The 17,516-nt window shown below is 36.1% G+C and overlaps 1 protein-coding gene across 20 annotated transcripts in view; it reads left to right on the top strand.

Moving 5' to 3' along the window:
- The window catches only part of Pex5l (peroxisomal biogenesis factor 5 like), a 228,469-nt gene that overhangs the window by 48,413 nt on the left and 162,540 nt on the right, over positions 1 to 17,516 (top strand). For 4 of the 20 annotated variants that reach the window (XM_048814234.1, XM_048814235.1, XM_048814240.1 and 1 more), the window contains exons 1-2: positions 9,318 to 10,417; positions 11,902 to 11,973. The exons of 4 other annotated variants lie outside the window; for them this stretch is intronic. In XM_048814234.1, coding sequence (XP_048670191.1) covers positions 10,325 to 10,417; positions 11,902 to 11,973 — 165 coding nt within the window. In that variant the 5' untranslated portion in view covers positions 9,318 to 10,324. Of the gene's footprint in view, positions 1 to 9,315; positions 10,418 to 11,901; positions 11,974 to 17,516 lie in introns of those variants that run through there. 12 more of the 20 variants (XM_015494335.2, XM_048814237.1, XM_015494330.2 and 9 more) reach the window with 9 other exon arrangements.

Below are 17,516 nucleotides of genomic sequence, written 5' to 3' on the forward strand. Positions count from 1 at the left end.
CTTTTCTTTTTTTTTTTTTTTTTAATTTTTTATTGTTGGCTGTTCAAAACATTACATAATTCTTGATATATCATATTTCACACTTTGATTCATCACTTTGGGGTATTAATCAGACATCGTGAGAGTCTTCCAAAGAGCCCTTAGAATGTTATCAAGTTAATGAGCTTCTTGTTCTTCATCTCTGAAATTTCTCTCTAAATTCTGCAATAAACTTCTGCATTGTCTCTCTAAAAATTTGTGACAGTCTCCATAAGTGAATCATCTAATATTTAAAGTTTGATTCCTAAAGAGAGAAAGAGAAAGGAAAAAATGAAAAGACTGGAATTATAGACTGTCAGTAATCAGTAGTATTCAACATAATACCTTATACAGAAAAGTCCATTCTGTCACTCTGAGGAATGCTCACATGTAGTTGACTATTCTTCAGTATTTTCCATATAACATGTAACTATTTTATTTCATTTTATTTTTGTAACTGTAGATGGACAGCATGCCTTTATTTTATTTGTTTATCTTTATGTGCCTCACACGTGCTAAGCAACCGTTCTGCCACCGAGCTAGCTATAGCCCAGCCCAATAACATGTAATTATTTTAAAGACGAATAACAAAAAGTCTCCTAAGAATTAAGAACCTTCAAACAAACTGAGTGAGAAGATGAATACCATGGTCTACTCCCCCTTGCTTCACATGACCTTACTCAAGTTTTATTCCATCTTAAGTTTTCTAGTCTGACTGGTTACAAACAAGTGAAATGTAATGAAAGCACCTGATTGTTGTTGTTTAAACCAAGCTCTAAATATGCCATCTCAATTCTTTTTAAAATACATTATGCTTGACGATATCTCAAATACACTTTAATAAATACATTTCTTTTTACTATTTCCTACTCCTTGGGCAGTGTAGTTCCTAGATTTGCATAAAGAATTCCTGTTGTTGGCATCCAAATAACACAATAAATCCTTTTAGAGGCTCTACAGTCCTGAACAGTATCACATTGTATTTTTTAAAACAGACTCACTTTGTTTTGGCAAATAGCAAGAAACAAAAAAAGTTGAGATATTGCTTAGGACTTTACAGAGTGCAAAAATATGTATCCTTCACTAAATACTATATTTTGTCCTGTTGGTCAGAGTCCAGTGTGTCTCTCTGCCCACCACTGCCCCTCATTTGTTTTATTAAATTTCTTCCTGAAATAATTTTAAATATTACTAAGTTAAGTGAATTCCAAAGATATGTCTAGTCTGGGCCCATTGATTGCAAATTTAATTCCTGACTATAGAAAATATGGATATTTTATCACTTTCAGTAGCCAGCATTAAAAAAGTAACCTCATGAGACACAAAGTGATGAGTGAAGCCCATCTTTATGAAATCAGTGGGTGGTCATCTCTCTGCACCAACCTTTTCTCAACGGCTCCTGGCTGTCCTGCACTGACTGTGTCAGGAGTTCCAGCTGCGCTCCTTGCCTCCAGCCTCTTTCCTCCAGTCCATTTCCCACCCTTCTGCCAGAGTGATTTCCTAAAGCACCAATCTAATAATGTCTCTCTCCTGCTTAAAGACTACAATGGCTCCACACTGCCAATAGCATCAAGAACAAACTCTTTGATGTGATTCTCAAGACTCTTTCTCTCCAGCCTCACAATGTAGTAGTAAGGTATCCCAAAGCAATCACAAACTGTCTTATTATCTGGTATGGTTCACCACAACCCTAACTTTGCTCTAACACCGCCTCCTGTCAGATGCTGGAAGACCCCGCCAGTCCTCACCGTTGGGTCTTTCCTCTCTGCCCTCAAGCCCCCACACATGCCAGCCTCTCTGCCCCACCTCGATAGCTCTACTCATCATTCACATCCCAAATTCTCCTCAACAAGGTCTTTCCTCACCTTGACCAGGACAAAATCCTCTGCGTCATTCATGCCCCTACTCCTCTGTCATAGGTACCTCATAGTTTTATAATGGTTTGCTTGATTACCTCTTTCTTCCAAAAGGCATCAAGCATTCTGGGGGCAAAGATATGGTAGCCCTGTGTGCTCTAGAGCCCCAGAATTTAACACATTCATGGTAGTTGATCAGAAACATCTATAGAATGAATGACACAGTCCCTGACCTAAAAAAAAAGAACACAATATAGTAGTAAGGTATCCCAAAGCAATCACAAACTGTCTTATTATCACTTTTCATGTGATAACTAAGTCAATTTTATGAAAAATATTCAGATAATCTCAATGTGTCGGATATATTAAAAATAAAACTTTAGCATTATATATTTATAACTTTATTTTATTTTACTTTTATGTGGTGCTGAGTTCTAACTTAGTACCTCACACATGGTCAGCAAGAGCTCTACCACTGAACTACAACTTCAGCCTCTAGCAACACATTTTATTGTGAATTATGAAATATATAAAATGTCTGAAGATTATGAATACAATGAACATATCCATACTTATGACAAAGCAAAATTAAATCACCATATTTAAGAAGTTTCCCTATGTATCCCTTATCTAATCATCAAATAAAGAGGGATTTTATGTTTGTTTTTTGAAGGTAAAATTCTTTCTTCTCATCTGATTCAGTTATATGAAATGTCCTATAAAAGCCAACAAAGCAACAAACACCATTTGTATTGAATGCTTTAGTGCTTACTTTTCCAGTAATGAATATCATATTTGTCCAAAATATCACAGGTAATCCAGTCTCATTATTTTGGGGAGGTAGTAACACATAATCATATTCACCAAATCTGGCATCCATAGTATAAAAGGATGATCATGTACCAACAAGAAGCAACCTTCATTCCATACTATTGTAACATTGCTTAAACAAATTTATCAGCCACTTGAATGTCAGACACTGTGATACATTCTATCTTGTCTTTATGACTCAAATGCATAATTTCTAGACATCAAATCCCTTTTTACTTGAGCCAAGAATTCACAGAATATTTAAGCTCAATTGGTTGGTGGGAATGCTTTCTATAAATTATTCTGGCTTTGCCTTTTATTATAAACCACCATATTTTCCTCTCATTGCCAATGATATTATCTCTATTAAGTCAAGTTTCAGTTGATGCTTATTGTAAAATAGTATATATGATTTGTTTTTGCTTAGTGTCCTCTGGTCTCTGTTATATGAATCTCTTTACTGATTATCACATGTTCAGTAGATAAATAAGCCATCCATGATCCCAGATCTTTCTTGTCCTATAGCACTTGTGGCTTGGAAACTTCCTCAATAAGGAGTTACCCAGAAGGCTTTATTCATAAAGAAATGGATAGGAAGTCCAGATAAGCCCACCCTTAAATTATGGTCATGTCATATGTAATATGGTCATCATGAATTTATAAACCACTGGAGAAATGGAATGAATAAAAGAAGCCGTAGAGAGACAGACAGAGAAATGACAAGAATAAAAGCACTAGGTTGGGATGCCAATGGTTATGGAGGCCATAGGTAGAGCTCAGAAGTGAGAGTAGTGACTTAAACCTCCAGGAAATGTTTATATAATAATCTTCAAAAGTCATCTGAGGGGCTGGGGTTGTGACTCAGTCAGTGGTAGAGCATTTGCCTAGCATGTGTGAGGCACTGGGTTTAATTCTCAGCACTACATATAAATAAATAAATAAAGGTCCAGTGACAACAAAAAATATTTTTAAAAAAATTATTTGAGCCATAATAGAAATGCTGATTATAAGTTCATCAGTCACACAGAGGTAACTCAAAGGTAAACAACTGCAACTTTCCACATGAATGTTATGGTTGAAGCACAAAAATTGGGTTGGCTCTTGTCAGAAACAAAATTTCATTAACAAATTTTTCTCAAGCATGTGTCAATGTGTCAAAAATGTGCTGGCTTGGAGAAGGTATGAAAATAGAGAAATAATATTATAATGCAGAACGCTTATAGAAGTAGTTAAGCTTTTTTCCCTCTTTATTTTTTATTAAAGTAAAAAGATTGCAATTTCATTTCACAAGGTCATAAATACATAAGGTGCAGCTCAGTTGTTAAAAAAGAAGTCAGCAGCAGCTGCAGGATGCCAGGTGTGCTGACTGCCGGCAAGAAGGGAAAGGATCCACTGGAGAAGTCAGTGACAAGTGCACCTGTGTTTGAGATTGGTCTCATAAGCTCTCCTCCCCCATGGACCAGGGCCAAGGCATATAAGAAATAATGTCAATAATGTTATTGAAGCAGAACATCAATCACTAGGTTGCAATTTTAAATGGATTATTTCTTGTTTTTTCTCCTGCTTCAAGGATACAGAATATGCAGTTCACCCTTTCCTGAGTTGCCAGGTAGGAATAGGGGTATGAGAGTATAGTTCACTCATCATTTGAGGATCCAAAACACTAAGTCTGTTCTATCAGATTTATTATTACCTTACACCAATCACCACTCCAGCCCTGCAGTGTGGATGATGGCAAGAGTAAAACCACAAAATGAGAGTGCTTGTTAGTTTCATCTTGCCTTGGACATAGCAGCAAAACTGCATAATGCCAAGAGATTAGAAGATTGACATATATAATTTTTCAATCATTAATGTCTTCAGCAGGAAGAAAATAATGTTTATGTGTCAGCCAAAACATGCCATCCACTACAGTTACAAGCTTCCAAAAAGGCCAAATCTAGAGGGAGTATGAGGATGATTTTTTTTTTTTTGTAGAGAAAAGAACTTTCCAGACTTAAAAAAAAAAAAGAAAGAAAGAAAGAAAACAATTGGACTCAGAGTTTTCCAAAATGATTATTTTTGTTTCCTTTTTCTTTGAATGTGGTTTTGTTTGGCTTTGTGGGTGGGAGAGTATTAAAAGTTTACTTATTGTCAGCAAAGTAATGTAGAACATTGCTGAATCTGACATAATTGAAATTTCAAGTTTAAGTTTTGTTTTCTGCCTACTCCAATCTCAATTTGCCACCCAAGTACTATTTGGTAAAAAAATGTGACCCCCTCTGAGAAGCCACTAGCCATCCTGGCACCACCTTGGGGCCTGCTGTTTTTGTTGCCTGATCCTGGGAAAAATACTTATTATGTAGCCCAGACAAGAGTGGTTTTCTATTTTTCATATATACAGGACATATTGATGATCAAAGGATATGAAATTGAGGATATGGTAATTAACATCTACTAAAAACTGCCTATCAAACCATGGATTTGTCTCAAAAAGTCGAGTTGTTTGATCACTTGCTTTTGATTGAGAACTATAAAAATCCTGGGCCTTTGATCAGAAATCCTCTTCACTAATCTTTAGAGATAGGACTTATCAGTAGCTCTTAATGCTAGAAATGTACTTTGTTGGTTTGTTTTCAAATAAAAGTTACTATAGAGAACAAATGCTGAACATTTATTGCTCTTATTTGGGAGGTTTATTGAAGCAATCGTCATGCTCTTTGGAGTCCTTAAAAGTAAATTAAATGTGTGTGTAGAAATGTGATAGTGTAGCAAGGTCCTATGCAACTTAGCAAGACCCTGTCTCTAATTAAAATATTAAAAAAGGGCTGGGGCTCAGTGGTTAGGCACCCTGGGTTTCAATCCCTAGTACCAAAACCAAAAAAAGTGATAGTGTATATGATACTTCAAAATTATGTCAGAGATGATGGATGGGGGAAAAAGCAAGTATAATAAAAGATTACTGGTAAAATCTAAATGGTGGTATTCAAGAACTCATAAAATTCTTTTAATTTTGTGGTATGTTTAAAATTTTCATGCTAAAATACTGGAAAAGATGTATAAGAAAGTGCATACCTAAAATGGAATTTTACTTAAGAAAATTGTCATTGCACAATTACATAAGATTGAGTGAGCTTAATGGATATTATGTTAGAGAATTCTTGTTTATGGAAAACTTGGAAAAATTTTAAAAATCATTTAAAAACCTTTATAAAGTTTTATGTTATTATCTTGTAGATCAAGAGCTACTTAAAGATAGAAAAGCCAGCATTAAAGGGGCACCTCTAGAATAGAGTAAAAATGACATTGGGCATCTCTGCAATTTCATTACCCAACTAGTTAGTAAACTAATATCTATATTCCCAACTGGATTTAGTCCTTAATTTTTTTTTAATTTCTAAGAATCTGGAATTATGCATATGGTTTAAAATTCATTCAAGATGACACAACATATTTGCTGTCTTTACCTGCTATTCTCAAAACTGACTTTGTTGGCCAGGCCTGACCCAGAACTAAAAATCAATGAATTGTAGGCATTCAGTTTTACCATAATATGACCACATCTGGAGGGGAGAAGTCTCCTGTGAATGTCTTTTAAAAAGAAAAAAAAAAATAGTTCTTTAAAAATGCCAAATTGAACAAGCCCCTCTGCAAATGACTCTCTGGAACAATGACATTTTCCCTTTAGAAAGCTGATTTCTCCCATTAGTAAGAAAAATCAGAGATTTGACAATCATCTTCATAACTGCTCACACACTTCCTATTGAAAAGGTACATTTAGACTTATGACCTAAAATGGGGGAAACCCTCAAGGTCTTCTTCCAGGTCACCTCCTTCTCCCTGTTTTTTTGTTTTGTTTTGTTTTTACCCTTTGTTTGGGGGTTGTTTTTTATTTGTTTGTCACTGTTGTTCCTTTGGCTCACACAACAATGGTGTTTGCAGCTGTGCTGTCACTGTGGGTCTTCAAAAAACACATGGAATGTGGGACCAAAATGCTGTTGAACAATGGAGAAGCTTAATGCTACAAGGGAGAGTCAAGGGGAAAGGGACAGATCAAATGCAACAAAATCCTCACTCCACCCCCCTCCCACTGCTGCCCACAAGGGACACAAACAATAACTACAGCACAAATCACTACATTTAAAAAAACAAAATTTTATTCCCAGAAACATAATAAAGGAAGAGTAAAGCCCTGACCCAGTCTTTTTTTCTGCAAAGTCGTTTTAAATGAATCCTTTCTATGACAATTTTATGACCCCCATAAGCAATGGTATTTGGTTCCCTTTTTTAAATTATAAAATTCATTTTTATTTCCAAAAAGTACTGTAAAGTATAAAAAAAATGCACAGGTCATGCATAATTCCTTCTCTCAGAGAAAAAGAGTCAGTATTTGGAATATAGTCCTCCAGGTATTTTTTTTTTCCTAGAGAGATAAAGCACATAATTGAAGGGGGGAAAAAAAAAACAGTTTTTCTCCAAAGGGTCTTGACTCTTATTTTCTTGCTTCATTAATTATCTCAACTAACTTTCAGTACCTATGTTAAAAAAAAAAAAAAAAGCTAGCTCCTTCTTGAATTATCAATATGCTGAAGACCTGTCCATAAAGGAAGGGGCAGCAGGGACAATGACTTTCCCAGAATTCTCTTCCCATACTAGCCTTCTTGCTTCCTCTTCCTTTTTCTCTTCATTTAAGCTTTCATAAAATATAAAAACCTGTTCTCCTTATCTTTACTTCCTATTCCCAATGTATCCAATAACTTCATATAGCTTCCATCTTCACCACTTCTTCCCTTCCCAGTCATTGATGACTGCCAATGCCAAATATAAGGAAAGTTTGCATTACTATTCTTTTTATTTTGCCTTTTATCAGCATTTAATGCAATCTAGAAGTCTTTTTCCTTTCGTTCCATTGGTTCTTCTCCTACACCCATAGCCTCTCTCCTCTTCCTCACCCTTTACTGACTTCTTTTCTTTTGCCCATTCTTTGAATGCAACCATTCTCTAGAATGGACTTTGATTTCAGTCCTCATCTCTTCAGGCTCTCTATTTTCTTCTTTAATGTGCTCACCTACTCCTGCAACTTTAATTATTTCCAACACACTGAAAGCCCTGCCCTTATCTCTCTCCTTGGATCTGGACCCATATATCCAAATGGTGTATCCAAATGTCAACTGGCTCTTTCCACTTGGATGCACTTTCTAAAGACACCACAAATTCAACAAGTACCATGAGTAGGTTATCTATTATCTTCTTTACCAACCCTCCTCCTTCTCACTGATACTCTTCAGTTTGTTCTAAGAGTGCTAGATAATTTGGTAATGCATCCTGATCATGATTGGTTTAGAAGGGAAGAGAAAACAAGGAACTGTTTCTAGTAAGTATAGACCATTCTTTCAAGTTTAACAGTAAAGAGAAGAGAGAGATGTGAAGAAGTCACCTTTTAGGACCGGGAAAATCTAAGCAATTTTGAAGACCTGGGAAGGTAGTGTAAAAGAGATTAAAAATAAGAGGCTGGACGCTGAATTTCAACAACTATGAAGAAGACAGTAGGAAGACCTTCTCTTCTTGCAGCTATGGTATATATTCTTCATGTGACATTTGCTTTAATAATCTAGTTTGCACCTCTCATTGCAGTAGTAAATAAATAATTATAAATAATTTTTGAAATATTTATATGACATCTTTCATCTTTATGTTTATTTTAGCATCTGTGGTTAGGCAAAACGCAATTGGGGATAATTTGTACAATTATTTAAATCAAGCACTCTTTTCCTTTTTAAACTTTTCTTATGTATATATTCCATTCCTAATTAATGTGAAGAATTCTTTTCATCCAATCCATACACAACTGGTGTCTTTCAATTAAAACCTCTAACTTTTTGGAAAACTCATACTCTGAGATCAACATGTCACTTCATTTTTTTTTTTTCAGGTCTCTATCCCATCTGATTTTGTTGATGTAATTTACTTGTTAAATTTTCCTAGGTGACACCCTACATCAGTAGTCAGGAAAATTGTTTTCCTATGCAGTTTTCAAAATATAGTGGCTTCTTTAATTCAAGTGAATCAACCCACTTTCCCCTTCTACTTTTGGTGGGGAGAGAAAAGGAAGGAAGCAGAAGGTAGATAGGGTTAAGAAGAGGTGGTAGAGTCTGTACAGAGCTGAGGTTCCCTGTTAGGATCAATGTTCTTGAGGAAACTACAGTTCTAATTGAACAGTATTTAAAAAGTTATCAGCACTAACAACACCAGATAATTCTCCTTCAGGTTACTCAGAACTGCTAATTGTGTGGGGAAGTGAGAGAGACTGGGGTTTCAGAGGCAGAACAACTACCCTGAGCTGAAAGTGTTTTATAAGGGGCAAGGCAGCAAAGGAGGGCTACCTTTTTTCTCCCTTTCTCTGCTTCTCCCACCTAAAAGTCCTCCTCATTTTAGCTCTCTTGCACTAATGCTTCCTCCTCAGCTGCACTTAGTGAGAAATGCACAAAATTGGCCATAAGCAGGCAGCATGCTGGGGGCGAGAGGACCCTAACCTATTGCCTCAGTTGAAATCCTCAGCTCCAGTGTCTGGACAGGGAGGTGGGAGGAGCACAGGAAACCATTACCCTCTGGCTTCTCCTCCCACAGAAGCCCTGCCCCCTCACACTTGGACAAGGGAGAGATTAGCTTTCTTCTTCCTTCTAGTTCAGTCCTTTGGCTAATAGGAAAGGCCACGCAAAAGCTATGGACCTGCTTCTCTGTGCTTGATCAAAGTGCATAGATAGAAGACAGGGCTTCCCGGCTGGGAGGAGGGAGGAGAGCTGAAGAATCCTGCCCGGGCTGGCTGATCTAAGCAGTCAAAGTGGGCAGCTGAGTGCTTGAAAGAGGATTATACTCGCACTAGAAATAAGCAGTAAGTGAGTGAATATATGGCTTAGAAAAGGATTAATCCCCCTCGGGTTATGGGGTAAACTAGAAAATATGGCTTAATTCTAGAGTAAAACTGTAAGACTTTCTTCTCTTTGTACTGTGTGTGCCGTTTGGAGAGTCGGGACTTAAAGTACAAAATCAGAACTGTAATGCCTCCTCCCACTCTTAGGAAGGGCCAAGTTCTACTTGGAAGAGTTGGGGATATAAGCTCCTTCTCTGACCCAGCCTCTTCCCAGGAAAATTCACTACTAAATCAGATAAGGAGGTGGTATTAAATTGGAGAGGTGGAATTTGATATTGGCAGAAATTGCAATTTTGAATAATGTCTTGTGAGTGCTGACGTTATTATATCCATTAGCAGCGTTTGTCAAGAAAGTCTGGGGCAGGGGATTAAAAAGAGAAAATTGAAAGCTTTTATGATAAGGAGGCTGAGCAGTCCGTATGCAAAGGATTAAATACAGAAATTGTATAATAAACAATAAGTGATCTTGGAAAAAACATGAAATGGGAACAGGAGTCAGAGAGCATAAAGATACATAGATTGAAAATTAGTTAGGAAAAGAAATTCTCATTTCAATGGTTTTCTTGTGCTAGCCAAAAATTTCACAATGTTTACAAAGTCAAGACAATGATTCAGGAATACATCAATTATTGTTGTACATTATTAATACTGTTGCTGGGCAAGATCTGTGGTTCTCTGGTCAGCAAGTTCTGGCTATGAAGCCACCGCCGCTGGTGCAAGGAATTCTGGGATGTCTGACAGTGAAATGGATGGAAGGACTCACATTCCATCTCTACTTAATGTCCTTTTGTCCAGAAATCGGGTCATGCAAATGAGCTACTTGGTACGTATACAGATCAATATTTGGAAAGGCGTTTAGAAATGTTTTGCTTTAGAGGGTCTCTGGACAATATCTTATGGCAACCAATGGACTGAAAGGATATAAAAACAAAGTGACAGGAAGGAAGTCAGCTTGACTGAAACCAACCTTGCTCTTTTTGTTTTCCATCAATCCTGAAATGGAACCTCAAATGAGGACAAGAGTCAAAATAGAGAGAAATATTGTGGCCATCTGTTCTGTTCTAAGTGGCTGAGTTCATTAATGTATGAATGAGAATTTGAATTTTATTTGTGCATTCTGATACTTGAAGATTCAGAATTATCTTATTACAGTGATAAACACAGAAATAAGAGGTATGTTTATGGGGGGAGCAAATATGTAAAATCTGGTTTTTGAAATGCTATAAAAGAAAAATAAACAGATAAGAATTGTGTCCCACAGTGTAAAGATTAATATCATGGTCACTGAAGGATATATTTCTTACCCTAATGAGATAGATGGGATCCTAATATGACACAGTAGGTTGAAGTATACAAAATATTTTTAATTATCTCAATTCTAGTTGATGTAGTTACTATTTAAAGCAAGGTTGCCAAAAACATGAACTATAATTAAGTGTGTAGTGATTTTTATGATCCATTTGTTACTGGTATGAAGAAGAAAGATGGCAGTGGTTGTATTCCCATCAGCTGCTGCACTGGGGGAAAGAAAGAATTCAAACACACCGTCATTCTCCTGAAGTGTGCAATTGCAAATTGATTGTCACAATCTAGGTTCTTTTCCAACTTTAGAACTTATAATTATAGATTTTGCTATGGGGGAGTTGGATGGGAGTGGTGATTGGGACCAATAATAAGAACAAGAAAAATAACAAAATGCCAATAACATGCATTTTTTAGATGTACTTACTCTGAACTCTTCCAACTTTTGAGCTACCTAGTTTTGAAATTTATTTTATCTTTGAAAAATTACTTGAGTTGTTTTTTCCAATGTCAGCATCCATCTGATTCATAGACAATATTGAAAATCTGAAGATTTATTATCTGATTTGTGTAATACTTTTTTTGTTCTTAAACACATTTAAGACATTAAAATAAAACATTTAATAGTTGAAGCCTTAAGCATAGTATAATTACAAATGAAGTTTCAATCTTTAAGAAAAAATGTGCTAGGATTCTTCAAGGAATTGCTTATTTATCTCAAAGTGTTGAAATAATTTTTTCTGACTACAAAATACAAGGGAAGCATAAGAATATTGAGAAAATGATTAAAGGCATAATTTGAATGGGGAAGGTTAAGCAAAAATAATAATGATAAGCCAGCAGTTTGAAAACACTTGCTGTTGTAATGAGAGATGGACAGAGGATGATGCATATGACTAGTAATGAGGATAAGTAAAGACTTTTATCTTTAAAAAATATTATGTGAGAATTAAGATTATTAATGGAAAGAAACTAAATGATCATTTAAAATTATTCTTTCACAAGAAAAGTAAAGAACAAGGATATGGAAAACTAAGCAGTGATGAAGACCTCGAAATAATTGTTGATCAAAAGCAGGTAAGTGAATGCTTATGTACATTTTATATTGTTGCACTGTAGATTTTTGACACCTGAAGCCTTTGGGAGCTCACCCTTCCCTGACAGCTTTATTAGCCTGTCTAGCTGAGGCCTGCATAACAAGGTAGACTGTGAGAGCAAATAAACCTCTCCCTATGATGTGTTTGACCCACTGACTTCTTTCTGCATGCCAATACTTCTTTCATACCAAGACGTATGTATGTTCTGTATGTTAAGAACAATGAAAAATAAAGTCAGAACAATATAAATTTGAAATATCAATATCTCCATTGGGAAAAAAGGAGTCAGAACAAAAATGATAATTTGGGAAAACAAAAGGTTTAAATAAGAATAAAAAAGTACATTATTCTGAAAATGAGACACCCTACCATTAATGTAGCTTATAAAACAACAAATATGATTTTGAGGACAGGGGATTAAGGGTAGAAAATTGAGAACTTTAAATGTCTGTCTTGACCAATGTAATTCCTCAGATTGTCTACAGTTTAAATTTAGAAATGACTTTTAAAAACAAAAGGAAAAGGCTACTTAATAGTCTGTAATATTGCCAATAACTTGAGAGACCTCTAGCTTGGATGTTATATGGGCCCATAAGGAGAAATGAAAACTGCTTAATAGACCATAAACAAAGACATACCAGGTAGTGGAAGGTATCCAGCTCATGACACCGAATTGGCATCAGTCCTTAACATCTTTGTTAATTATCAAGAAGACATGATAACTGCACATTTATTTAATGTATAAATGGTACTGAATCTGAGGCCACATAAACCCAAGTGTTAATAGAGTGATAATTCAAAGGGATTTGAGTAGATTAGGAGATTAGAAAGAAAGTCATCTGTAATTTATAGACAGGCAAATGGGATTTGGACAGTTTTCTAATCATGCAGTTTGTTTTGTATCAGAGTGGTTACATTAAAGGAGCCATTGTGTATATTTCTGACAAAAAGGAAAAATGGCCGCCAGAAGGTCAAAGCCTGAAACAATAAATTTAGAGACTTGTTTGTTAAGCCTGGAATAATTAAGGCAACTGAAGAGGTCTTCTCTAAACAACTGGCTACACAAAGCAGCTCTGTGGAGGTGCAGATATGTTCTTACAGGGGTCACGCACTCAGGGAGGTATTGCCTTATCACCACTCTCTGGCTTCTGAGTAAAACAGCGTAGGGGGTGTGTGGGTTTGGCCCTGTATTTTGACACTCAGTGCCAAATTGTCAGTTCGGTTAATAAGGCAAGTAGGGATATCGCACGGGTGCTCTCCTGAGCTATTAACTCTATTTTAACTATGCCAGATAAATTACTTGGGCCTGCAATCGCCATCTCCAACTGATCCTACCCATAGACTTAAGGACCAAATCTACTGACAAATAAACTAGTAAAATACAATGGAGTATATTAAGAGACTATAAATATGTGTTTTTTTCTGTTAAATATATATATATTTCTATTAAAATGAAATTTTATTTTTATCTCTTCTTTAATCATGTAGAAGGCAAATTCTTATCTTTTTATTCTATCATATCTTTACTATCTTCCTCCTCAAAGCTTTTATTTTCTTTCCTTCCTTCCTTCCACTTTTTTTTTCTTTTTGGCCCAAGTTTTGTGCTTTAACTAAATAATTTTGTTGTTCAGAAAACTACAAAATTATATATTGAGATCATTGGAGTAGAAAGTCCAAGGAAATTATTGTGTCATTTTTCTTTTTATCTTATGGTAACTTCCACAAACTTGTTAACTGTTAAGGAATCTTAAAGAAAACCAATTTTCCTGCTTCTTCAGAAAATAGCACTTTCCTTACTAGATGGAGTGATGGTGGGTTTGATGTTCTCAGTGTCCTCCAGGGCCTCTGCAATTCTGGTTCCATTTGGTGGTGGCCCAGCTTTGCTGAGTCATTCATAACACACAATTCCGAATATGAGGGATTACGAATGTGAGCTGGCTGTGGTGTTGGCCTTTGGCAGGAAGAGTGGTCCTTTTCCATTTAGCAAGCTTTTATTGATGTTCACATTGTGAGCAAATCTTAAGTCAAAACAATGGCAATGTTAGTACCTCACATTGTAATTAGTCTTTTTAAAACTACAAAAAAAAGTTATCCCTAAGTTTAATAGATTGACACACTGTGTGTTTGTAATATTCCAGGAATGGCATAGATAAGAGGTTATACATACGATATAATTTACACAGTATATATAACAAAACTAAAGCTCTGTAGCCCTATATATAACTTTGTTAAGAATCTTTATGTTCAAGCTGTATCTTTTGCAGAAACCTAGTAGAAATTTGTTGACCATCATGTAATTGCAAATAGCGTTTTCAGTAACTGATGCTGAAAGGAAATCTAAGGAAGATAAATAAAATAATTGGAGTGCTATGACGGGCACAAGTCAACTAATCGCATTCCATCCATCACTTAGAAGCTGTGGTCCACACATGCTGTGCAAGCTATGTGCCATTTTATCAGTCCTGTGGTTTGGAAGTCTAGTACTTGTTCAGAAAGCCCACAGTCTTGCTTATATAAGCAAATAAATAACAAAAGCAGTGCAAAATATATGCATTTCCCCCCCTCCCCCGCCAACCCCCAGCTGCCCTCATTCAAGGGGGTAAAAGATGAGTCAGTGTTATTTCAATATGGAAAAAAAGGAGAAAATTGGGGAAATGTGAAAGGTTTTTATTCTTGAAAGGCAACATTGTGCTTCTCTCTCTTGGTGAAATTTTATTGGCAAAATTAATTTGGGGTGCACTTAAAAATATCCCAGAGAACTCATAAATTATTGTTGATGTCCTAAAGTAATAGGTGCCATGTAACACACACACACACACACAGAGTCATTTAAATATAAATGATCACATTGGGATCAGAGTCTGTATTTTCTTCCAGAAATCCCCAGAGTTTTTAAACTTCAAGCATAGGAAATTAATCAAAGAAAATATGTTGAAATAAAATCTTAATGCCTCTAAAGCCCAGACATTTGGCATGATAATATTAAATCTATAATTAATGAATACAATATTTGGCTTTCTAGAATAAATATTAAAGAACAAATTTAAATATACATTTTGGGTAATTTTTATTATGAAAATATTCTTTCCTGATTAGAGGAGAGGGGATTTTCTTTAGAAATCCATCTCATGTGAATATGAATTTTCTTCTGAAATTACTGAGATTTTAGTGGGGTCAAGTACCCTTAGTCAAGTACCCTTAGTAAAATTTAAAACATTAACCACTTTGAAAAAATAATAATTCATTTTGTTTTAAATTAATTAGAGTCAATTTAATTCAAATTTTTATCAAACGATGAACCTAGACAGCTTTTCTTCTCAAATATTTTGAAATTCCAAGTAGACTTTAAGGAGGTAACAAATACTAACATAAAACTATAGAACATTATGATTACATGAAGGATACAATTATAGGTGAAGCAATCGGTTCAAGCATTGCAAAAATGGGTTTAGCAAAACGTGTTGGGTTTGTTGGATGTGGGACTCAAACTAGCAGCTGCATATCCTTCAGTGCAGTAAAGTGGGAAATGTCGAATGTCAGCCAGTTAATCCAGAACAAGTGCGCCAAGATCAGAGCAGTAGTGCTCAAGCTTCAGCTGCTTCCAATTCCCCTGGAGAGCTTATTATAGCAGAAATGACTGGGTCCCCCTCCAGGGGATTCTGATTTTGTGATCTGGAGTGGGGCCTGAAAATCTACATTTCTAAGTCCTCAGCCTATTGCTGCTGATCCTAGATCATACTTAAGAACTATAGCCAGAGAAAATAGTGCAATCTTTTTATTTTTATTTTTGATTGTACTGGGGATTGAACCCAGGGCTTCACATATGCTAGCAGCACTATACCACTGAGCTACATCCCAGACCTTTTAATTTTATTTCGATATGGATTTTGGGTTTTCACTAAATTGCCTGGGCTGGCCTCAAATTTGTGATCCTCCTGTCTCAGTCTCGTAAGTACTGGGATTACAAACATTTGTCATTATGCTTGGCACTAATGCTGTTTTAAAAGGGAAAAAATATATACATGACTTTTGATAAATTTGACATTCTTCAATAGGGCATTATCTGGAAATTTTAAAACTAGAATTCATAGACAAACAATGTAATAATACTGAAAACAAAACCATAGCCATTTACAATCAAAAGTGACTTTAAAAGCCCAAGTTTGCCATCTGTCTAAATTCTTCACAGTAGCTTTGTGATCTCTAGCTTGTCTAAGCTCAGTTTCCTCATTTGTAAAATAATACTCTGCTTTTCCCATCTCCTGAAATTTATCTAAGATAAAATACATAATCCCAGCAGCTAGCTCTGGAGGCTGAGGCAGGAGGATCCTGAGTTCAAAGCCAGCTTCAGCAACAGAGAGGTGCTAAGCAACTCAGTGAGACCTTGTCTCTAAATAAAATACAAAATAGGACTGAGGATGTGGCTCAGTGGCTAAGTGTCCCTGAGTTCAATCCCAGGTACAAAAAAAAAAAAAACAACAACAAGCCCAAGATAAAATACATACAAATGCTTTATAAGGTGTAAGTCATGTAGGTTATTTTAAATAGCTAGTCACCCTTACACAACGCACCACTACCCCCAACTTCAGTTTAACAAACAGGAACTTTGAGATCCAGAAAGGTGAATGGAGTTTCCCAGGGTCACTTGTTAATCACAAAGAGCACTGGAAACCAGCCCTCCCTCATGACATACAATGTGCTTCCTGTCACCTCTCCTGCCAGCTCTGCACCATCGCCCACCACTAGTCATTCTACAAGTGGGTTAAGAAGTTTTGCCTTGTGCTCTAAATACATAAAATAATTATCAGGGATTATGATAGTTGGCCAACATTTATTTATTGAACCCTCATAGAGATAGACATTCAGGCAACCACTCTTTAACTGTTTCTTTCCCTCTTGACCCATAGGCATTGTCAAAAGGGAAACACCCCTCCACACAGACACAGACACAGTGAGGACTAACAGGTGGTTATCAAGGACCACTTACTTTTCCTCTCACAATCTCAGAGGGAGGGCTTCTCCCAGGCATAATATGTCCCATAGAAAGAAAGAATGCACACTTTTCTTAGTCTAAATCCTTTCTGAAAGTCTCTTAAATTCTGTAAGAGATGACTGAATAGAAAGTGATAGATATTAGGACTTCTATGATCTTTTTCTAAAGAAAAAGAAGCTACATCAAAGTAGAGTCACCCCTTGTGTCTACAATAGCATATAAGCGTTTGAGCCATGATGAAGCTCTGCCCTAGTGGTTGTTCTGGGGATAAATCCCAAAAAGGAAATAAAGGCCATCGTGAAATTAAAATGGAAGAGCAGTTACAACAGATGAACAGAAAGATACACAGCTTCCTTCTGGTTCTAACAGATAGCATGGCCTGGCCATCATCTAAGCAGTTGACCACAGTCTCAGACTCATAAATAGCAAAAAGAATGAGGGTGATAAGTGTCCCTGCCTTGCACTCTATGCTTTCTTGGCCATATCGATGTGATGGCTTAAATATCATTCAGATCCCATTTACCCTGTCT

The sequence above is a fragment of the Marmota marmota genome, unplaced genomic scaffold, assembly GCF_001458135.2.
Source record: "Marmota marmota marmota unplaced genomic scaffold, marMar, whole genome shotgun sequence".
Classification (NCBI taxonomy): Eukaryota; Metazoa; Chordata; class Mammalia; order Rodentia; family Sciuridae; genus Marmota; species Marmota marmota.